General features: G+C 34.7%; 1 protein-coding gene across 1 annotated transcript; it reads right to left on the bottom strand.

Moving 5' to 3' along the window:
- Positions 1-20,482: 20,482 nt before the first annotated feature.
- On the bottom strand, positions 20,483-24,479 carry LOC126809539 (polycystic kidney disease protein 1-like 2). Its single transcript, XM_050534166.1, has 3 exons — positions 24,325-24,479; positions 23,227-23,387; positions 20,483-21,320 (listed from the first exon to the last, which is right to left on the bottom strand). The coding sequence occupies exons 2-3, from the start codon at positions 23,364-23,366 to the stop codon at positions 20,483-20,485; spliced, it is 978 nt and encodes a 325-aa protein (XP_050390123.1). The 5' UTR covers positions 23,367-23,387; positions 24,325-24,479.
- Positions 24,480-24,958: the final 479 nt, after the last annotated feature.

Genomic DNA, 24,958 nt, shown 5'->3' on the forward strand with positions numbered 1-24,958 from the left:
ATTTTCCATAGATAAAAATAGAACAGTCCTCCAAATGGTTGCAGACAAAAGGCACACAATACTGAGAAGACTGTCACTGATACTACACAATAACTTGTAGAAACAGATCGATCCACTTGTACGTGGTGAATCCCCCTATCTCTCTCGACAGTGTGACGTCAATTATGTAAAGGTGGGCTGTCACGTGACATAAATTATCGCCCCTTTATATCAATTGTCAGGTAGATTTTCCTCATTTTTCACAGAGATGATTATAAACTATATTAATCCTTTGATGTCGGATTAAATTTACCGTTGTTAATAAAACGGTAATCTTAATCACGGTGTGATCTTATGCATTAATTGACAAAGTTCATGAATTTAATTAGTGTAGCTCAATAGTCCCAAGGAAAAAAAAAATGAGGAATTAATGTCAGGGTTTTAAATTAATTTCATCCTAGTTAAGCGATACTCATAATATGAACTAACGCATGGAATTTCAAACAGCAATCCAAAAAGTGTGTGAATATGGACAAATTAGTCAAATTCGATGGATTTCTAGAATGTCAGATACATGTAAACTGTGAAAATGTCTATTTACCCTAAAAGTTATGTTCACACAGTTTCGAGCTACATATTTACAGAAAAAAAAGTGGAATTTTCAAGTTTCTGAACTGCGAGAACTACCCTTATATATTAACGATTGCCATTATATTCTCCATTATTCGTCAATCTCACATCTCACTTATCAGTAGAACCTCGGTGGAACAGTCGCCTTTATTTCTCAAAATAACCAAGAACCGAACATGTTCCATTTTAATCTACTGGCTCACCCGGTATAGATCATTGGTTTACCGGTAAATACGAAACAAACACCAAAATAATTACCTCTTATTAGACGCTCAACTTTTCTCTTCGCCGGACCTCTTATTAATGGATATTAAAGTCAAGGTTAGCTTGTTTTATCTTTTGGGCATTTACTCGCCTTCCCTAAATTAATAGTCCTATAGCGGCATAAGACAACTATCGGGCAATATACCCTCGATATTAGAAAACCAGTTAATACAACTTCCAAGATTTTCAAGTACCTTATATTTAACCATAACTGAGTCCATTAAGTGCGATACTTATCGTATTCCATTAATAACACGAACGGTTTATTGTGCAATTTTATCCCGAGTGTTTATTTGAAACTCTAAATCAAATAGCTTTTGTATGTGAAATTACTTGCAAATATAATGCACTGAATAGCCCTTTGCATTACTTTTATTTTGGTTTTATTATTTGTTATAACGAGTCCTTTCCCCACACAGCATTGATTATGATTAGTTTTTGTGATAGGAATTGAGTTTAACGTCTCGATAACTCAATACTTCGGTCATTTTAGGAGTAACATGTATTAATTTTCAATTCTACGGTTACACTTGCTATGTGAGAGGGTGCCCGAAGAGTGTCGTTTCCGTTGCCTAGTGTACTTTTACGCATGTCAATGTGTTACACCTTAGTCTTTCGTCCCACCCGAACGACTATACTTTTTTTTAGGGGGGGGGGGCATCCGAAAGAACTGGTGGAGCTATCTTCATGATAATAACTGCCCCAGTATTCACTTGACGGTGCTTGTAATTTATATATATATTTGAAAGTATATTACCACTAACTGTAGTGAGATATATATTGACCGTTAATCACTCTACCACCGTTAATCATTAATCAATGTTAGTTGACAAAGAGCAAAAACCTGAATAAAATGGGTGTGACGTAGAAGCTTTCATTAATTTTCAAATTAAAGCCCGTCCTTTTAAAGTGAAAGAGCTAAACCTACATGCTTTAGTTATGTCATAATAAAGTACTGAATCGCTTTGTTTTGATACGATTAAATTTTTGTTTCGAAAGATTAAAGATGCATTATGTAAGAGCTGGATCTTCCTATTGCATATATCTTTCTGTGGTACCAAATGGTATATAAATGATTAATAAGACATATACTCACACTAGAAGCCCATAATCGGATGGTTGTCATTTTGAACGGATTGAAACACGATCGTCCATTTATTAATCTAATTTAAAAATGGATAATCGTAACAACGGTAGCAAAGAAAATCGAGACTATGATATTCTTTAAACAGTCATAACTTCACCCAGAATGAAGTAATTTGACTGAAATTTTCAATATATTCCCTTTTCATTATCTATTTTTAAAATAACGACCAGCTGTTTATCCAAATCTTACATAATGCATCTTTGACGTTACCAACTTTAATGTTTGGTTTACTTTGTCACCCGTGGAATGCAAAAACAGTTTTTAATACTGGCTTTATCCATATACATAAATCATCAAGAAAAACAAATTTATTTAAACATACATTATGCAATCTTGCTCTTGAGCTAAATCTACCAATTGCAGGTCTTTCTTTAGGCCTGAAATGTTATCTAAATTATTAATTAGACATTAATTAACTTATCCAGACCATAATCAACTCTCGATGTCATCGCTAGCCTGCGATATTGACTGGATTAGAACCCGATCTGCTGCTCAACGCTCATTGATGATTAATTTAAAATATGGATAATCGAGACTATGTTTTTTTTATCGTACCGACTTTAGTAATGATGAAAGAGGCTAGGCCCAAAATTCAATCGCTAATATCTCGGTTCATAGTGGATCAATTTGACTGATATTTTCTGCAAATTCCTTTACATTATCTAGTTTTAACTATTATAGTTAGAACTTCCAACTTTTTATCTAATCTCCAATAATGTATCTTTAAATATAAAATCTAATGTAATCGTCAATTTCATTTTTGAACAAATCAAAGAGGTCTAGCCATTTTAAATAAAGAGAATGCAATGATATTTCTAAACAACGTGTAAATAAATCAAGAAGTTAAACTCAATATTTATTATATTATCGTCCATTAACCTTTGTTCCAAAAGACTGTATAAAAGAAAAGAAATAATAAAGAGCTTTCGTTAAAGTGCATGGAATTTCTTGGAAATCTCTTAGGTATAAGGTTGTTATTCTTAGAAACAGATAACAAAAGATATTGGACGGGTCTAGGCAGGTCTTATGTAAACAAAAAGATATAATTAGGAATTCTGTAGTATTTTTAAAACAAATCAAAGAGGTCTAGCCATTTTGAACGGATGGAAACAAATCAAGAAGTTAAACTCAATATTTATTATATTTTCGTCCATTAACCTTCGTTCCAAAAGACAGTATAAAAGAAAAGAAATAAAAAAAGAGTTTTCATTAAAGTGCATGGAATTTCTTGGAAATTTCTTAGGTAGGCTGTTATTCGTAGAAACAGATAACAAAAGATATTGGACGGGTCTAGGCAGGTCTTATGTAAACAAAAAGATATAATTAGGAATTCTGTAGTAAAGAAAAGCGACGGTGCAAATCGTTGATAAAAGGACAAACTTGGATGTCTTTATTGCTTATAATTATAAGCGGCCTTATTCTAACAAGGTTCGAATATGTTCTAATTGTGGATTACCCGGATTAATAATAATATAATACCCTTTAGTCGACCGTCGCTATCAACGAATCAAGAGTATCCCAAATTACACGTTGTCCTATTACAGACATAATGTACGCCTTCGCCATAAAGTCTATTTTTTTTTTACCGAAAAATAAAATTGACAGATTGGCTTAGAAATACAGGCACGATCTCGTCCGTAGTAGAAAATATTGCCTTTATTTCAGCTCTGCACGAAGCTGACCAGATTTGAAAACTTGTTCCTTTACACAAGCATGCGAGCGGGAAACTCGTACCCAATGAAATGAAACGAAATTTAAGAACGCACGGGGGAATTCAAAATTTTCTCTTGTAGTGAAAAACGTCACACAAAGAGGTTATTACTAATCCGTTAAGTGTATGAGTTATACTGTGATCTTACCATATAGAATTTATAATAGTCGATATACAGTTGTGACAGATCGTATTTCAATACAATTCAATCTATAAAGATATTAAACTGACCTCTTGACCTAATTACTATAGTTATAACAACCATAATAATATTTACTATATTATCCTATCCTTCAGTTAACAACGCTTCCAGCAGAAGTACAAATAATAGGCTTGTCATATAATTAATATAAATATAAATGAAAAGTGAATCGAAACTGGTATTAACATAAAAATAAGAAATATAATATGATCTATAATTGTATTTGTTTTGCTTCCGCTTCAGATGACCTTGTCACTGGACGTCCAGGAATCTGACACGTTTCTGATCCGCAGTCAAGAGCTTTGGTGCCGATCTTGCAGAAACTTTTGTCATTCCTAACACGTTAGCGATAATGTGCTCAACCGTCTCATGAGTGAGGGGGGGGGGGGTTAGCACGTGCGCGCTGTGGCGTGGTTTCGAATCCCCGGTTGTACGTGACAAGGAGTAGGGTTGCCTGTCCAGCCTCGTGGGTTTTCTCCTGGTCCTCCAGTTTCCTCCCACTGCTAAAGACCCCTACGTGCAAGCGAATTATTGAAATAAAATTAAACCATATGTTTGTCCACGTTAAATCGAGTGGTCAATCGTCGATCAGCCCTCACCATGTCGTGCACCTGGGTAATGTTTCCTTGAATCATTGCTGTTGATGGTCATCCAGGGCGGGAGTCATCACCAAGGACCTCAATGCCACACTTATATTCCACAGCCCAGCTCTTTACTGTAGAAAAAAGGAAGGTGCATCATCCCCTAAAGTGGAGACCATGTCGGCATGTATATCTGTGTTGGGGTTAGTCTTTTCAAATGCAAGTACTTGGTGACTGTTCTATAACCAGTTTTGTCCAATTCCGGTGATTTCAATGGATATATTCACAAGATGGTCTGGTACGAAGACAATAATAACACTACAGTTGCAGTTCTTGTGTATATGATTCATTCAATGATTGTACGTGTTGCCCCTCGTACCTTCCCAAGACATGGCTTGCCAAGACAAGAAACAAAAATTAATCATACAGACCAGAATGTATATACAATAAACCAATCACGTACAAGCGGGGAAACGAAACAACCCACTTTGACTCAATGACAGTCCTTATGGTCTAAAGCGCACACGTTAAGCCATTAGACCCCCACCCCCAGAATCATGGGAGCTATCACCTGAATTCGACGAAATTCGGTAGGGATTCACTACCTTGAGTGTTAACAAATTTTGTTGTAATCAAATGACATAATGATTGTGGCTATAATCGGACATTCTTGAAAATCAATCGGAGTGCCCGTTTTACCATATTTTTGGACCCATTTACGGAAATATTGGCAAAATAGGCCTAGGATCATTTTAAAATGCGGGAGTATAAATATAAAAATCCACGACTGTTATAATTTTCTGTCAATTTATCAATATTAAAAATCGAATTAATAACATAACTTAATGTAAATAACGTCGATATTATTGTTCAGGTTAGAAAACCTAACCTCGAGGCAGATATAGAAATGACGTTTAGCTCTCTTATTGTAGTGAATAAATAACCGAAGAATGAAAAAACTTCATATTTCCTTAGTAACATGTCAACAAACAAAGGTAACTGCCCAGCATGGTCTGTCAACTCGGCAGGGAATATAATGTTGTTTAGGTAAATCAAACAGTATGTTTAATAACCGATAACGGCTTTGATGGATGTCTTCACACTGTGTTGACGCTTAAAAGTGCTTTACAAATTGATTAATTACACGAGTTTGTTTAAACGATCGCTTTAATTGTACATTCAGCACATCTATTTTAAAATATTTACATTCAGTGTTTCCATATTTTATCCTATTTGCTATTTTTATATTAACTAAATGTCAATCAAACTTCTATTAATAAGAGGCAGTCGAGCAGGCACACACCTACTCGCTAATCTTAGGTTCCGGAGTCGATCCTGGTTTGGCCAAGAAAGTCCTTCGCGATTTTCTAGTGTCAGAGGATTGGTCGAAAAACCGAGGTCCAGTGTACAAATTGGAGTACACGTAAAAGAACCATTGACTGTTGGAATTGGAAATAAGAGAAGACCGTAGCGCCGCTGTCCGGGCAAAATTTCCCTCATAGCACACTGAATGTCGTATCCCGAATGGGACAGAAAAACAGGACGTTATACGTACTCCATTTAATTTATTTTAATGATTATATGAGACTTAGCCGTATAGACAAAGGCCTCGGAATTGGAATAGCACTTCTCATTTATGGAGTTTACAATGAAATTAAAGCTTGTTGCACAACTAACAGAAATCCAACATGAAACCTGATACTTATTTGATACGGTAATGTAAGTCACCTTAACACGTTCGGGTATATGTGCAAAGTCCACCCATGATTACACCCATTTGTCATTTGGTAATCACGGACTTTGATGAAACTATTTGTATTTTATATACCAGCCCATTTCAACACAATGTTTTGATCTACATCAACTGATCCTTTCTCTTTTAATGTAATCTCTATGTTATGGAGTTGGAATTTACATTAGACCAGTTAGCAAAAATCATGTGGTAGAATATTCAGATAAAAACCACAGAGAATTTCAAAACTGTTTTTAGGTTTTATAAATCCAAACTTCTCAAAAGTGGAATCTTCTGAATTTTATCAAGAACCAACTGCCCTGTAATATTCCAAACTTATGACACAGCTCGGCTGTCTAACTATTGGTGCGAAAGCTAACAATTTGTGTATTTCAACTGTTCATTTGCCCCAAGAATATAAACCAAAACCAAGGGTTAACACTCCCAAAATAGTTGTGGTCTGACCTTCAATTGATCGTTTTACTAGCGAAATGTTATCAACTAAACCCCCCCCCCCCGTTCGCGCTATAATTGTTAAAAATAGATAATGAAAAGGGAATATATTGAAAATTTCAGTAAAATAACTACATTGTGAGGCGACGTGAAGTTAGCTTGTTGTTCGTTGTTCCTTGTTCGGTATTCGCGAATAACGAACAACGAGCCAGTTTGTTGTTCGTTATTCGCGAATAACGAACAACGAACTGGTTTGTTGTTCGTTATTCACCAGATATGGAATTAGTAATACATTAAAGGCACTTTTAGAGAAATTATGCCGGAAGTTGGTTTTTATTAGCCTAATTAGATTATAGAACTTCAAAGTCTTGGAAAATAGATCTAACAACCCATCTTTCTACCCGAACAACGAGCAGTTTCATATTGGCGAATAACGAACAATGAACCAGTTTGTTGTTCGGTATTCGCGAATAACGAACAACGAGCTGGTTTGTTGTTCGTTATTCACCAGATATGGAACTAGTAATATAATAATGGAACTTTTGTATGGAATACGCCGGGAGTGGGTTTTTATGGGACTAATTAGATTATAAAACTTCAAAGTCTTGGGAAATAGATTCTAACTACCCCTCTTTCTACTCGAACAACGAGCTGTTTCATATTGGCGAATAACGAACAACGAGCCAGTTTGTTGTTCGGTATTCGCGAATACCGAACAACGAGCTGGTTTGTTGTTCGGTATTCGCGAATAACGAACAACGAGCTGATTTGTTGTTCGTTATTCACCAGATATAGAATTAGTAATATAATAAAGACACTTTTAGAGAGATTATGCCGAGAGTGGGTTTTTATTAGCCTAATTGGTTCATAAATCTTCAAAGTCTTGGGAAAAATATTCTAACAACCTGTCTTTCTATTCGAACAACGAGCAGTTTCATATTGGTGAATAACGAACAGCGAGCTGGTTTGTTGTTCGGTATTCGCGAATAACGAACAACGAGCTGGTTTGTTGTTCGTTATTCACCAGATATGGAATTAGTAATATTATAAAGACACTTTTAGAGAGATTATGCCGAGAGTGGGTTTTTATTAGCCTAATTGGTTCATAAATCTTCGAAGTCTTGAGAAAAAGATTCTAACAACCGGTCGTTCTACTCGAACAACAAGCAGTTTCATATTGGTGAATAACGAACAACGAGCTAGTTTGTTGTTCAGTATTCGCGAATAACGAACAACGAGCTGGTTTGTTGTTCGGTATTCACCAGATATGGAATTAGTAATATAATAAAGGGACTTTTATAGAGAATACGCCGGGAGTGTTTTTTTTATAGCCTATTTGGTTCATAAATATTCTATGTCTTGGGAAAAAGATTCTAACAACCTCTCTTTATACCCGAACAACGATTTGTTTCATATTGGTGAATACCGAACAACGAGCTGGTTTGTTGTTCGGTATTCGCGAATAACGAACAACGAGTTGGTTTGTTGTTCGTTATTCGCGAATATGATATGATAATAAACAACATCTCGATTATCCATTTTTAATTAAATTATTAACTCGCAATCGTATTTAAATCCTTTGATAATCGAAAGCATCCGATGACCTAGAGCGTTGATTATGGGCTGGCTTGGCATGTGAATAAATTTAGCTCTCACCTAATTTATCTTTAAAAATCCATGTGAATAAATTTAGCTCTTACCTAATGTATCTTTAAAAATCCAAGTGGTCTTGGCGCATTTAACAACAATTTTTACGTGAAACAGGAAGGCGTGTATTAAATCATTGTTGAGTTTCTAGGGAGACTTCTATTGAGAAATATGTTGGGTGTTATTATTGTAGAATTCTATAGATTAATTCTGGTTTTAATTGTGTTTACAATAGTGTTATAGCACTATCTGGATCAATCTGTCTTAGATCATGGCAGATACCTATACCACCCTACGATTAGTTGGACCAGCCCCTACAAAACAATCTTACCATCGTACTAGTGTGGAAATCCGCCAATCGCAAATATATTTAATGTTTCTTCAATTAACCACTTTAATGCCAGTACCAGCATTGGTAACGACACTTGTTTTTTGTTTTTTAAAAATGCTCCTATTATTGGAGTATATAACTAGGATATATACTTGTATATATAGCTAGGATCCCTTAATATATACAGTAGCCGGCTTGTCAATACTACATGTATGACGCAATATGTATATTTCAGTATATTAAAGAAATGAAGAGTAACGAGAAGTTTGTCATATCCCCTAAACTACATGTTTCTTATATCTTATGGTTCTTCTCCAGACAAGCTTAAGACAGTTAGAAAACGAGTTGTAGGCTTTGTATAGACCTCTCTATATTCAGCATTATAATTGCATTTTTTTTATTCTACTTAAATATTTATAACTCCCCAAGCAATAATTCGACACACTGTCACAACAATAAAAAAATACGCCAAGTTTCTGACTCTTCTATTTGTCAAAACGTCTTTATGAAAATCTGGTAATGAGGAAATGATAATCGAAATCATTAAGTTAACTGCTTGTAGAAATCTTGTCCCTTCCTGGGACATAATCATTAGGTTCTTATTAATAAATCTTAATATCATGTTGGTTTGCCATTTCAATCTTTTATTCCATTCAGTCTTGACTATATTTTAATATGTGACACTTAAGTATGATCTACTATGAAAATTGTATAAAAAAAAGTACTAACCATTTTAGCAGTTATTGTTGTCATATTTTAACTTTCATTGGCCGATTTCAAATAGAAGAATTTCATCTATAGCACATGTGTGTCAAACTCAGATAACGGACTTCCGTGGCAAGGGATGAAATCTGTTCTGTACGGAAGTCAACAGACAGATGTAAATCACAATATCAGCATTCTGTATTAAATATCACATACTTAAAAGATTATAAGAGTATGTTTAGGAACGTAACACATGCGTGAATAATGGTCATGCCGGGTTATAGATCGCAGCTACTATGATCAGAGTTTATAAATAATAAATAACACCCACCAAGACCGCTATACACGTGATTATCGATTATTGATTACTTACTGGAATCAGAAGATCATATCGATTATTTTATATAGATTATTTTTAACTGCCACGAAACTACTCGGAGCTTCGGATGGTTGCACGTGACGTCATGTCCACAGGTTAATGGTTTCCACGAATCTTTAATTTAAATATTTCTGAGACTTTTCTGGTAAAAAAGACCAGTACTTATAGACTTAATGCCTATTCTGTTACGAAACGGCTTATCTGTGTTTGTTGTTCTTTTTAAGCAATATGCAAATTCTGTAATTTAGACGGTTATTTAACGATGTATTTGGATTCTAATCGATTCTGGAACACGCTATGAGATGATATCGCACTTTGTATATTATGACATCATTTGCTGATACAGTAACGCTTTGTAATAAAGCCTATCGTTAATTCACGTTTACTCAAAATTTTAATAGCTTTTGGCTATAGCTCTAAATATTAAAACAATTCATTTCGAAGTAATACCAACACAGTACTATATTTCGTTAACCCGGTCCCACACAGTTTTAAAGCCACAATGTTTTAAACATAAGGGAAATCCGTAAATTTGGTCGGCTATATGAATGATTTCCATTAATTTTAACAGTTGTTTGACCACTTCGCAACTATATTCTCTGGTCAGGTCTGCTAAACACTATAATTAGAAGTTTTAATGGCTATATAAAGGCTGTTCAAATATTGATTCAGTTTATACATCTATTATTGTCTTGATATTATTTCAGTCAAGTTAACATTTGAAGGGATCCCGCGTATAATATAGTCATTCTCTGTGTTCCTTTAAGCTCTCGCTTGGTTCAATAAATCCTGTCAATAATCTTCTGGTTATATCAGAGCAAAGTCTAAATTACTTATTTTATGGATTTTCTTTTTAAATAAAGTGAAACTTTTATAGTATGGAAGATTAAATAGGCTTATACTTTGCTCTATTTCTTTTATTAAGTAAAATTACAATGTATAATGCACATACACATGCCACTGTTACTTCTTTTGATATCTTGTATTTGATGGATAGATGGATGGTCGTGTACTAGGCCCCATGAAATAATATAGGGACCCACAAAACCTTCATTCGGATTTGGGGACAATGTATCGTTTATACCATTGCCAAGGTACGTTAACGATCCCATGGTAGTTGAATATCGAAATAAGAGTCGTATGTTGTGCCGTTCATAGAGCACCACGACAACCCGACATAACGACAACCCGACATCACGACACTTTAACCCGACAATACGACATTTTTACACGACATTACGACATAACGATCTTGGCTGTTTATTTTCACCAGACTAAATGTACTTGCCTATATTTAATCATAACAAGTCTTATTAAAGGGAGATAACCGACATTAGTGTTTGGAGACAGACCACCATTAATTTCCCCATTGACTTCAATGTTAATTCTAGCCTCTTTGCCCACCTCCAACTTTTCCCCAAATTTTTATTGGGCTGAATGCTTTTCACTACAGACAGAGGAACAAATGGTCATGTCTTTGCACTAAAATTTGTATTATGTTGACCACCAAAATTTTGAGATACACAAACTTGAAGAAGCATACTAAAAACATGTAACTAGTTGCCGTACATATCGCCGTAGCCAACCTGATAACCCCGTTATCCTTCCGCCTCAAAATCATGAATATTTACCAAAACCTGACAGAAAATGTAATTCAAATCCTCTTCGTCCATTGTAGACCAAAAAATCAACAAAAATGGGCATGCAAAAGGGGAGAAAAGAGAGAGAGAAAATTGCTATAAATAGACGAACTACGAGATGGTGAAATTTAATGGTGGTCTGCCTCCGTTTGGGATAGGCTATTAATTCAATGTTAATTTTACGCCATTCCACGGAGTTTAACATTTCTATTAGCAAAGGGCCCAAAATGTAAACATTAGTATCTGACCAAAAATTTACAAGCCGTTGACGTGCTGGATTGTCTACGTGAATTCTAATATATATCTTTAATGGAAATGTTATTTTTCACGGGCGTCTCTTCACCACCTAACCCCCTAGAAATGGACACACAACCAGAATGTCTTCGTTTTCAATACCGAACTGCAAAGTATGGTAAGAAAAACCAACACCCTGTATACGTACTTGTAAGCATAGAAGGCCCCTTCATAGAAATTAAGAGCAGAGGAGACAGCAACTTAACTTTGCACACATAACCATAGAAATGGTAGGCAAAAAAAAAACGTAAATGAGCAACCCAGTAACGCCATTACCGTCAACGCATTACAGGTTTCGCAACATATTAGAACTCAACAGTCGACACTCAACTAGTTATCGGCTATCTCGGACGAATTATGTATGGTTTAATGGTCGAAAGCGAGACATTAAGCAATATATTGATACTTCACGAGGCGTTAGCCGAGTTTTGTTTCAATATATTATGCAATGTCTTTAGCTCGAGACCATTAAAGGCCCAATACCACTCTTGTTGTAACTGAAGAATATGTCCCAATCTTTATTTTGGTCAACAAATTGTACTATTTTACAATATTCCAATTAATTGATGATACAAATTTCATCTTAACACACCTAATTTAAAAAATTGGAAAAATTCAAATAAATGATTTGAAAAGCCTGACGTAAAGCTTTTCAAATGTGACTTGGATTTCAAAATATTTTTGAACCCTTTGGACAAGTAAAATAGGATTTAATGGATAATTTACACAACAGGTAGGACACTAACACATCTAATACTTAGAATAAGGCTATTTTATTATTTTCTGGAGCTGCCAAGCCAGCAAGAGTGTTATTGTCCCTTTAAACAACTTAAAATACAGACATTGTCCCGCGCGTGCTTTTCAATTAAATACGTCACGCGAGTTCAATATTTCATCTAGTATATAATGTACGTTTGACATAATGGTACGCCAACATCAAAGGATGACGTCACATCTGTATTTTAACGCTACTTATTGTCCCCAACGTTTCAACGGTCATTTGTGCACTTGCCGACTTTCCAACGCCGACAAACTATTAAGGTTAATAAAATTTATCTTCATTTTTATAAACGAATCATTCTGTTTGAACCATTAAAAAACACCGCCATGTAGCCATTAAAGGGACAAAAACACTCTTGCTGGCTTGACAGGTCCAGAAAATAAAAAAATAGCCTTATTCTAAGTACTAGATGTGTTAGTGTCCAAACTGTTGTGTAAATTATCCATTAAATCCTATTTTACTTATCCAAAGGGTTAAAAAAAATTTTTAAATCCAAGTCACAGTTGAAAGCTTTACGTCAGGCTTTTCAAATCATTTAGTTGAATTTTTCCAATTTTTTTAAATTAGGTGTGTTAAGATGAAATTTGTATCATCAATTAATTGGAATATTGTAAAATAGTACAATTTGTTGACCAGAATAAAGATTGGGACATATTATTCAGTTACAACAAGAGTGGTATTGAGCCTTTAAGGGAGCCGCGTTGGCTTAGTGAGCAAGACCTTGGCTCACTAACTTGGAGGCCCCGTGTTCGATCCAGGTGTTGGCCGAGAATGCCCATCGGGGTTTTCCGGCGTTTTTCTACCTTGCCAGGTGTGCAGTGCAGGGGACCTGGCAATGGACAACATAGAGTTGTTCGGAATGTTGACAATTGAAGTCCCGTGTACACATTTGCGTGCGCATAAAAGAACCTTTGGCAGTTGGAATTCGATATGAGAGTAAGCCGTAGCGCCGTTGTCCGGGCAAAATTACCCTCATAGCACACTTCATAGCATATGCCCGTCTTCATCAGCCCAATCGGAGCAGGACCGTAGGGTGTTATACCCCATTTCATTTCATTTCTGTAGTCCATTTAGGAGATACCATCGGCCATGAGAAATCGATATGATGTGCGCTGAGCTGGCTAAGATGGGTCGATATATTAGAAGATCCAGATGGAATTTTATTTTAAGCAGAAATAAAGATAATTTATCAATATAAACATAGCACAGAGGCAATAATCATATTATTTTGTCAAATTGTCACATAATTTCATTACGAATAAAGAGAATGGCCATTACAATAAGGATGGACTTTAAAATACAATCTATAATCAATGCGACATATTAATATTAGACAGACAAAACTGATGTACATTTAATCCGTAAACGAACAACATTCAATCTGCACGAGATAAAAAATAAAACGATAATCCAACCCATCGATCGATCGATCGAGAGAGAGAATGAGAATGAAAGAGAGAGAGAGAGAGAGAGAGAGAGAGAGAGAGGGTTAACGTCCACTCGACACAAACCAGGTCATTTAGGGACTAACATATTGTTCAATTTTATTTCAATAATATGCATGCGCGTAGGGTCTTTAGCAGTGGGAAGAAACCGGAGGAACGGGAGAAAACAAACGAGATTGGACAGGCGACCCTACTCCTTGTCAAGTACAACCGGGGAATCTAAACCACGCCAGTTGACTAAATGGCAGACCTTATGATACAGCACGCGCACGCTAACCATTCGACCATCTCTTTGTTATATAGCTTTATGGATTCCTTAATCTTTTGTTTATACATCCGTACTTTCTATATAAAGTTTGCAAATGTCTGATTAAAGAGACCATTAGATGACAATAAGTATAGCAATAAGTAATATGTAACATGTTAGTATAAATATATTCTCCTGAACATCACCAAGGCCGGATTAAAAATTGAAAAAATTATAGTGCCCCATGTGTAATTCAAAATAAAAACGATATTAAACCGTAAAATGCATCTTAAAATATACAATACTATGGTAACAAATATATTTTTCTTGACAATATGTACATGTTTTTCATTTTGGATCGCCACAACCGAAGAAATATCTTTAAGATAATTTGTTTTGAAAGAATTAAACACGACATAAAATATGTGCTGGAAAGACGCGATGGTGACGTGATATAAATAATAACCACATGTAATGTAAACTTCGAGTAACCAAGGCTGAATTTCTGGACTAATACAACTTTTATCAAGTCAATTTGCGCTTTCAAAATAAAAATTAAATCGTATGGTCTTAAACTCTATATCTACATTTTATTCTCCAGCCCTAGCTCTAAATTTGGTATTTCAACATTGCAGGTCAAATTTAATCTGATTATGAGCGGAAAGAATAAAATTCCAAATGTCACAAAATTTGTATTTAGTCTTAAATGTATTATTCAGTATTTAAATCTTGTTGATGGTGGGACATAAAAATAAATTGTCTCTAGGCAATACCGACACAATAAGAATTCTGAATTTTATAAAAATCAATTGTTCATTGTTTTCCACTACAAAACTCTGGTATAATTTTCTTGTATTTTGGTTTTAATTCTGAAAGAGAAACCAAGAACAATCACAAAATATTCTTACTTTTTGTGTCATTTAGTAATTGTGTACAAGCCACAATGAAATATAATTACTATTGTATTACTGATTGTTGCATTCTATCGTCTATATCATGCAAATGGCTTAATATTTCATCGCACCCTACGTGTTCACATGAACTGAGTTTACAGGATCTCATTAAAATCAAAATAGTCGATACCATTGTATTTTATATGCCGATTTAATTTGTGGGATGACAGTCTACCTTCGTTGAAAATATAACGACCAAAGTATTGCAAAAAAGTGACCGACAAGGAAAGACATGGTATAGATATGCATATTCTCAACATCATATCCGTTATTTAAATAATTTCATAAACAAATTGAACAAAAATTATGGATAATTGAAATTTTGACCAAACGATATAAAAATTGATTGATAGCTGGATACATTTTATAATGCAAGCAGTTTTCATTTTGAAGTATATCAATTAATATTTATACAAACGTAACAATTTTTGCGTACGTACTTGTTTGTGATTGTATAATGCTCATTGGTGAAAATGAATGGTTAGTTGAATGAAAAATTTTTGATATGAGTAACATGACATATCTTTTTATCACACGTTTATTCCTGTCCATCTGTGGGTTTTATACATAGTTTATCCATAATTTTAATTATCCATAATTTTGTCATTTTGTTTTATGAAATCAGTTGAATTTTGAATGTGAGAACATGCATATGCATATCTTTAACCTATCTTCAGTTGCCCGTCACTTTTTTGAAATAATGTTGGTGACAATGACAAACAACGCTCTTAATTGGCGGTTCTAATCGGAGATCAGTAGAATACCATTTTGACTTACCAAATTTACCAAATTACATTGAATCAGTAACCATCTTGCCTCCGTGTGAAGACATTTTGTTTGTATCTGCGCATTATTTGATCAATTCTGTTTTCGGTTGCAAGATCCAATGGTGGGAGTTCAGGAGTGTTAACTTTTACATTAACATCTTGTATACCTACTGGAGTTGATCCAGAACGATTGCCCCCTGTTAATATAATATAAATAGTATTTTATATACAAAACTATGACAGATCTGTTCAGTCAAAGTGTTTTATTTTCGCTTAGGTTGCAGAGTTAAAAAAGTAGTTGGCCTTACATTGAGCTGAAATATAGGAAAGAAATTAAGATTATGACGTGAATCATTATCTGTATTCTGAATCGAAACACCGATGTTTTTTTTTTAATAAAAACAATTCTTTAAAAACAAATATCTATACCCTGGCAGCTACGCAATTTATGATCTTAAATTTGAACAGTTTTTGGATCTATATGACGCGACTATACTCAATAAAACTGACTGCTGCAAAGAGAGTTTTACGAATGATCTTGTCGTGGATCTTTCGGGAAGTTTATCTTAATAGTTTGTCGTTCTCACTACATACTATCACATTTACAAGTCTTCACATTTACACGCCTCGTTCTTTACTACTCTAATAATGGTCAATAATTTTAAATTGGTGCCAACCAAAATAACTAGGTTAATATTGATGATATGCCAAAAAATCTTACTTTGAACTGTTTTGACAAAATTTGTCCAGATGTAGTTGAAGATCTCCATATCTCTTTCGTCACCAGATTTCTTCCGTCCTTGATCTGCTATTGCCATTACATCTAGCAGAATAGCCAGGAACAGATTAGATAAGGTTAATATTATAATCCATACAAATCCCACAAAATACAATGTTGTTATCCACGAGTCTTCGGCGGTGGTTTCCGTCAGTTTAAAGGAAGCATCGCCGAGCATACCACGGAAGGTTGTTTCTAAAGCCGTGATCAGATCTTTGTACGAACTGGCATTTCGGCCAAACAGGAAAAATCCCAGGGTGGCAAAACTGGTTAGAGCCAAGAAAACGTAGAAGACGAAGCCTGGTAATATCGATGAACTTTCTTTCAATACCAAATAAACTGTTATTGTCCGTTTCGTGTATCCCATTACCTTCAATATTCGCAATGTTGCTATGGCAACTAGAAAACCGAGAACATATATAAAAGCATTGTCCCAGGTAACAACATGGTAAAAATTTACAAACATTCTTTTATTCTCTTTAAATCTTGCCAATGCTTGCTGAGTGTTGTCCATTCGTACCATATACAGTGCAATAGCCACCATTGAGAACATGAGACATACTAGTTCCACAACTTCCCAGAAACTTTTGAAATAAGCAAAACGCATTTTAGAAAGTTTCATAATTATTGTTATGGTCATGTATGCTGTTAGAACAATAAAAACTATCTCGCAAAGAAAAACATAACCTCCTAAAGACCCAACAGTGTGAGAGGTTCGAAAAGGAAATGTGTTCGTGAACTTTAAAACGCTCCCAGTTTCTGGAAACTCAGCCAGAATGCTGACGTAGGAAAAGACGTTCAAATTTACATTAAAAAGGGTGAATTCCAAGAAAATAGCCCGAGTATGACGATCAATCCAAGAATGTTTAAATAAATCGTTCAATGTTTCCTGAGCAACAACACGATTGATGTCAAGATCTGCAACATATCCACCCCCAGTATATATTCCAAACAGACCAACAATTGGCAAACCCCATACATCGTTTGGTGATATATATTTCCAGGACCTGTGGGAAAACGACAGAAGTTCTTCTTCCGAGCATGGACCTTCTTCCCATCCTATGCAAAAATCAGTACTCATTTCTTCGGTTGAATCATATGCATCAACACACATGGTTTTACCAATATAAGGGATGGTGCAATTTCCTGAAAACAAGTACACATCAGATAAAACATATTTCTTCTATTGATATATTTCGTTTTAAGAATATATGCAACTGTTCTTAAAATGCTATGTTACTGCAGCATTGGATCTCTATGCTAGATCTCTTTGGTAGTAATGCCAAATGTGTTTCCGAAATTAAAGAAATATAACTAATGACGTAGAAAGATTTTTTCCACGGATGTATTTGTCTTTAAGATTATTGTTTCAATATATTTCAGTTGGATATTGCTGGACTGTTACGATTCCGGTCGTATTCCCAGCGTTGCAAATTTCACGTTAAATTGTATTGTTGAATCTAGCAGTTATATTGCATTGATGTTAATATCACAATAATGACCTCTGATTGCGTCACAAGAGGTTAATATCCAAGATAACGACCATGGCTATCAACGAGATAATTGCACCGTGGTTTGCATCGGAAGAAATAAAACTACTGAATCTGCACACCTTTATTCCCTCGAAGTTGTCTCAATCGTGGTGGACCAACCTTGTAGTTAGTATTGTCTGATATAAGCAACCTCTCCGTTGGCGTTAACGCTTTGCCATTATATTCAGTAAGCGGAAAGAGTGTTGGAATAACAGTTTCATTCAACCAGTTGAAATAATGGTCACTTTGGTTTATCTGAAGATTTAAGCATAGCCATTAAATAGGACCATTTAAATTTGTTTATATCATATTCACATGTTGGAATAACAGTTTCATTCAACCAGTTGAAATAATGGTCACTTTGGTTTATCTGAAGATTTAAGCATAGCCATTAAATAGGACCATTTAAATTAGTTTATATCATATTCACATATATGTTATATAAATCATGCCAACATTCAATAATATCACTTGGTGTCACTTCTTATTTCTGGAGATCGCATAGATAACAAATCCGTACTTTGTACTTTTTTATTGCCACTTATTAATACCTATAAGATATAAAACTTCAAACCTTTAACCCTACATAAAACAAGGACCCGTAATATGAAATATTGCCAAATATTTTCCCAAAATTTACTTGCTATAAAATCACAAGTCTTATGCTCCCACCCCACCCTAGATATGATCAAGATGCATTAACGGGTGTAACCATTTTTCAAAGTGAAAACAAGATAATATGCGAATGCCTAATACGTACGTGTTCGAATGCGATAAATCCCTTTGGTGGTTCAAGAAGTTGATTAGCAATGTTTGTTTTTAGCTGGTAAGACATATGGGATCTGTTACTGAAACTGATACTAAACAGGATCCAGGCGAACAGAGAATTGAGGACAAGATCTTTTGAGGCACGTTGCATCTTTACGTCTTTCGTTCGTCGGGATTTTGCTTCGGCAAGATCTTCTGCTGAAAATGGACTGTTGTGGACAAGGCGACGCTGAACTGTTAATACATAAAATAATCATAAAGCTACCTGTCAACAACCATCAACAACCGGATGTCATGCAAGATACGCCCACATTTTGCAAGAGATGGACAGAAAACGAGCTAAAAAAAATAATGTGATTTTTTTGTACAATCAGGGGCCATAATCCAGGAAGATACGGTCCGATATCGAAAGGAATCGAGATCTTTGGGATATGAACATACATTTCAAGTTTCATAAAAATCGGATAAAAATTGTGACCTCTAGAGGGTCCACAACCTTCGTATTACATACTTTTACACAATTTGCGTACAGAGAACGGCCATTTTGTTGGGCAGTTTCATTTCAATTTTCCCGAAATTCGAATTCAACCTTCATTATGGTGGAATGGTGATATGTTTAAACGGTTTTTAAAATCTGAAAATTGTGGCCTCTAGAGAATCTGTAAGCTAAAAATGCGATTTTTCGACCAACCAGGGGCCATAATCCAGGAAGTTACGTTCGGATATGCGCGGTTTTCAAAAGGAACCAAGATCTTAGTGTGTAACGGTGATATATTCACACATTTTCTTTTTTTTTAAATCGGATAAAAATTGTAACCTCTAAATTTTGTTCAATCAAGGGTCATAATTCAGGAAGTTACGATTCGGTATGCTTAAATATCGTCAGGAACCAAGATCTTTAGGTTATAAACATGCATTTCAAGTTTCATCAAAGTCAGATGAAAATTGTGACAGCTAGAGTGTCCACAAGCTAAAATCGTGATTTTTCGTACAATCAGGGGCCATAATCCATGAAGTTTCGATCAGATATATGCCAATATCGAAAAGAACCGAGATCTTTTGGGGATAAACCTATATTTCAACTTTCGTCAAAATCGGATAAACAAATTGTGGACGGACAGACGGACTCCGGACGTCCGGGCGGACAGGGGCGACGACAATATACGTCCACATGAAAATGTGGGCGTAAAATTGTGCTACAGTATATTTTACTAAGTATTATTTGTTACAAGTATTTATTTAACAAACATCAACTAGATCCATAATGGGGTATTGGGAGTAACATTTTAGTTAACAACAAAAGAAATGAAATCAGCTTTTGTACTTACGGGCAAACGGCTTTCCACGGCGTTGCACCAACTCTTTGATACTTTCCAGGTCAAATTTAGTTGGTGTTTGTTTCTTTAGAATTTTTACAAACAAGGCTAATGTGAAAGCTAACACTAATACCTGAAAAGATGTAAATAAATGGATCATCAATATCTATAATATGGTCACCGACATCGACAAAACCATATTATCGATGTGTTGTCTGAGAATTTAAAATAATTGAGAAGAAATTTGAGTTAAAGTATAATGTTAGCAATGTTTTCTCTGAGAATTTAAAATAACTGTGAAGAAAATTGAATGAACCTATTATTACCTTGAATGGATCTACAAGTATAATGGATTCAAATATTGACAGGAAGAAAGATGTCAGCCACAATTCAGATAAACTCTGCCCCCACTCAATAGTGTACAGTAGGAGAAAGAATGCAGACAGAAAGGATGAAACAAACACGAGAAACCATGCAACATAGATAAAGAAGTGAGGCAAAACCCCGTCTTCGTCATCGACAAGTCCCTTCATAACCAATACTTTATCTAGTTGTATACTGTCTTCATAAACTTTTCTGTAAAATGGCGGCAGACAGCAAGGTTTCTTGGCGTCTTTAGAAAAGTTGAGCTTCGACTTTTGGAACAGAACCATGATAACGTAGATAGGAAGTGCCGTTATGATGACACTGATCAAAGAAATATATAAATCCTGCATGTTAAATCGTATTGACCCCATTTTAAAATCCGACTTTTGTTCTCTATCTTTATTATCAACCTGGTCAAAAAACATGGCGTTTGCAATCATTGTCAGCATTAACAGCGCATAGCAACAGAAGACTCTCTGCACACGTGTAAAATGACTTTTAACGGGGCGGAGCAATAGCGATAACCAAATGTGATCATCCGAGACGTGCTTCGCAGCATATTTATAAAGAATGGTCTTTAGTGCTGACATGTCTTCATATCCTGCAATTGGTAGTGCTTTCTCCAAAGTTCCCTCTTCAACAGCTAACCACAAGGAGCACGGGAATTCAAATCTACAAAATTTAAATTAATTACATTATTTAAAACACAGAGACTAAGGCTATTAAAAGCTCAACAATCCAAAGATTATATACGTGCATCAAATTCTCTAAATATATGAACCCAATTTAAATAACTAAATTTTATCCTTAAGTGGTATTTAGATATTGATCTCATTAAAAACACCATAATAATTTGTGATTGAAAACGATAAGAAATTACTTGTCGAAAAGTAGCACTATATTTCTAAAAAAAAAACCCAGTGATTGTATTCAATGGTGTTGGTGTTTTAAAGGGGCTAAATCACTAATATTTGGAACCTAGATATTGACACAAATGGGTCGCAACGCATATAATAATGTAATATGAATGTATATAAACTGATTTACATTCCATCGTTTCTGTTTTCACTGTAATTTCTAATCATTTATGTTCGGAGAAATACGCCAGAAGTCTCAATTGAATGACAATATCTAGTGCCTGGTTATTCCAGTCTACACCGATAGTATTTATTGCACATGCTCTCCAGATAAGAATATAGCGTCACCGTTTGACTTGACATGTGGAATATGCCTAGCCTAATTTTTCAAGTCCCTTATTACAAATGACGCTGAAACGCATTATGATACACGATTCGTGTACCAATGGTAAAATGTTTATTTTGTCTTAAATATTGGATATCAGAAGCCCATCTCTTCCCGGTAAGATCAGAACATCAATGTTGATTTAAATTGACAAATAATTCGTGTTTTCAACGTTGAAGATTTTGGATGATATTGAGTTGGAGACTTAGCTACTTTAAACTCTAAAGTTTATAAATTTAAAAAAATATCAGTTTTCTTAAAGATACATTATGGGAGATTTTTATAGAGAGTTGGCCATTCTTGCTATAACAGTTCAAAAATAGATGATGAAAGAAGAATATATTGAAAATTTCAGTCTAATTACTTTATTCTGAATATAGTTATCATCGTTGTAATATTTGACTAGAAATGGTAGTGAAATGTGCCTTCACCTTGGCCGAACGTTTGATTGACAGGCGTTAACTCCACCTACATATCTCGATTATCAAGTAAAGTTTTCAATGGCATGCGGAAACGCTCTACAGCGGCCTTGCTAAGTACACTCTATCATTTAGCCTCGATCTAACTTACGTATTCTCACCAGGGTGCGCCATATTTGAATTTATCAATAAGTGAAATCCTATTTAAATCCGAGCTGTAGCCGAGCCATCCGTGGGTCTACAGAGTTAATTTTGGGCTTGTTGTTTAAATAAAGATCTAATTTATAATTTCTATAACATCTGAAGCCTAAATTAAGACTAGCAATAATCAGATTTTGCTCTTGCATAATGTATGTTTAAGTTATCCTATTAACGCGTTTGAAGAAACACCTATTGTCGCGTTGTCTTCCATTTTGTTTTTCTAACAAGAGACAAGACCGCTTTTAGTATTGTTATTTTAAACAAAAGACTTTATACTTTCTTTTATGGAATTATTGCAATAACAAGTTTTATATTTTCTTAACATAGTTTTAAAAAAGGCTTAAAGGAACAAAATCTCTTGGATGAGACTGATCTGAAGTGTTTATTTGATCACTGATGACGAGGTAAAATCTCTTCAATTAAATTTTCATTTTGTCAGATAAAATGGAAATCGGCCAATTCACTAATCTTTTTTATGGCTTAGACAGCTAAATGTTAAACACCAAATCAGTTTTATGTCAATATAGGTCTAAACTGAGGAATTCAAAATAAAAATATAACTAGATAACCACTTTATGAAGCAAATCAACAGAAAACAAAGTCGTCTAGACATCTCGAGTCAACTGTTTATTTCAATTCAAATTTCCCTATAATATTCAACTAATTTTAAACTAAATAAACTTTTTATATTCATATGTTTCATAAGGTTGACTTACTTTTCCTTTTTTTGAAGATCACGGATCTCAACTTTGTCTAAGTACCAGGAAGCATCGTTTCCATTGCCAGAATTATCGTGCCAAATATGTAAATACTGGAGAGGACCCACACAGCTCGGAGTTGCCATCAAAAAATGCATAACACTTCCAGCTCGAATCTCCTGAAATGTTTGTCATGTCCATGCAGTGATCTGATATACAGTAGGTTGTATACTATCAGTATTGTTTTTTTTTTAAACTGTTATTCCTTAGACCATTTAGCATAAATAAATCAGTATTGAGTATATAAAAATCGTCAATTTTCGGAAGAGAGGTAACGTCTAAGCAGTAAGGTACTGCGATCATGTCATAATGGATTGGAGTGTTCATAGGAGTTAGTGAACACTTCAGAGGAATTGTACTTTTGATTTGGGTAAGTGGTAGTTCTATGCAACAAAGTTCTTAGCTGTCAACGTTAGTAACATAATTAATGTACAGTATATATATTCAGATTACTTTCATCAAGACATGACTTCAAACCCACTTTCACCACACTACTTCAAGCTAAACTGAATAAGAGTTTAACCGCAAGCAGAGATAGCTCAAGACTTTGAATTCAAAAGTATACCAGCTATTTGAACCACTCAAATGAGAAAGCCACTTGTTCCAATACAGCCGTTTAAAGGCTCAATACCACTCTTGTTGTAACTGAATAATATGTCCCAATCTTTATTCTGGTCAACAAATTGCACTATTTTACAATATTCCAATTAATTGATGATACAAATTTCATCTTAACACACCTAATTTAAAAAATTGGAAAAATTCAACTAAATGATTTGAAAAGCCTGACGTAAAGCTTTTCAAATGTGACTTGGATTTAAAAATATTTTTGAACCCTCTGGACAAGTAAAATAGGATTTAATGGATAATTTACACAACAGGTAGGACACTAACACATCTCGTACTTAGAATAAGGCTATTTTTTTTTTCTGGAGCTGTCAAGCCAGCAAGAGTGTTATTGTCCCTTTAATACAAGTTTTTCCATGCAAGGGAACTCATATAAAGAAAGGTTAGCATACTCTACCTCTATATCAATATTAATTACAAGGAACCTACCTTTCGAACTCCATCAGACAGTTTTCGTATGCCAGTTTCACCATTATCACCACATATATTAAAACTAACTTGAGATTTAGTACCAGCATGTCGTCTGCCACCAGTATACACCGTTATTAAGTAAAAATAAGAATCTTCGGAATAATTGTCAGCTAATAATGTTACACCCCACTATAATACATAAAAGTACAATTAAACTAACAATTTCTTTGATATCCATCTTAATAGTAGTCGATGCTTAGATAATTTCGTAGCAAGCGGGGGGGGGGGGGGGGGGTGAAAGGTGCATGGACTTGAATTGGAATATCTCAGCAGTTATTGATTTTCATTAGAATACTATATCTCATAAACTATTCATAAAACTTAGAAAACTGATTACAAATGATTTAAAAACACCGTCCGCCACACATCTATGTATTTTTCCGATCCTATTAAAATTTCTCTTATAATGACAATAGGCCTTGTAACAAAATTTTGAGCACATGTCTCACCTGTAATGTATCCATTTTGTCCCTCCAGTGACCCCAGAGAGAACAGAAGATAGCGATAATGGTACAAACAATAATAACAATCAAGACAGCAGCCTGGCTCTGGATATCAAATCTACTAAATACGGTGACAAAATCGATGGTAT

This window comes from Patella vulgata, chromosome 2 (assembly GCF_932274485.2).
Source record: "Patella vulgata chromosome 2, xgPatVulg1.2, whole genome shotgun sequence".
Lineage (NCBI taxonomy): Eukaryota > Metazoa > Mollusca > Gastropoda > Patellidae > Patella > Patella vulgata.

What these genes read in the sequence shown, in the direction of transcription:
- LOC126809539 (XM_050534166.1), bottom strand. Translation starts at nt 23,366, where the DNA reads ATGCATTTTTTGATGGCAACTCCGAGCTGTGTGGGTCCTCTCCAGTAT. An exon ending in GATCTTCAAAAAAAGGAAAA is followed by an intron (nt 21,321 to 23,226) that starts GTAAGTCAACCT and finishes TAAATTTTGTAG; the next exon opens with ATTTGAATTCCCGTGCTCCT.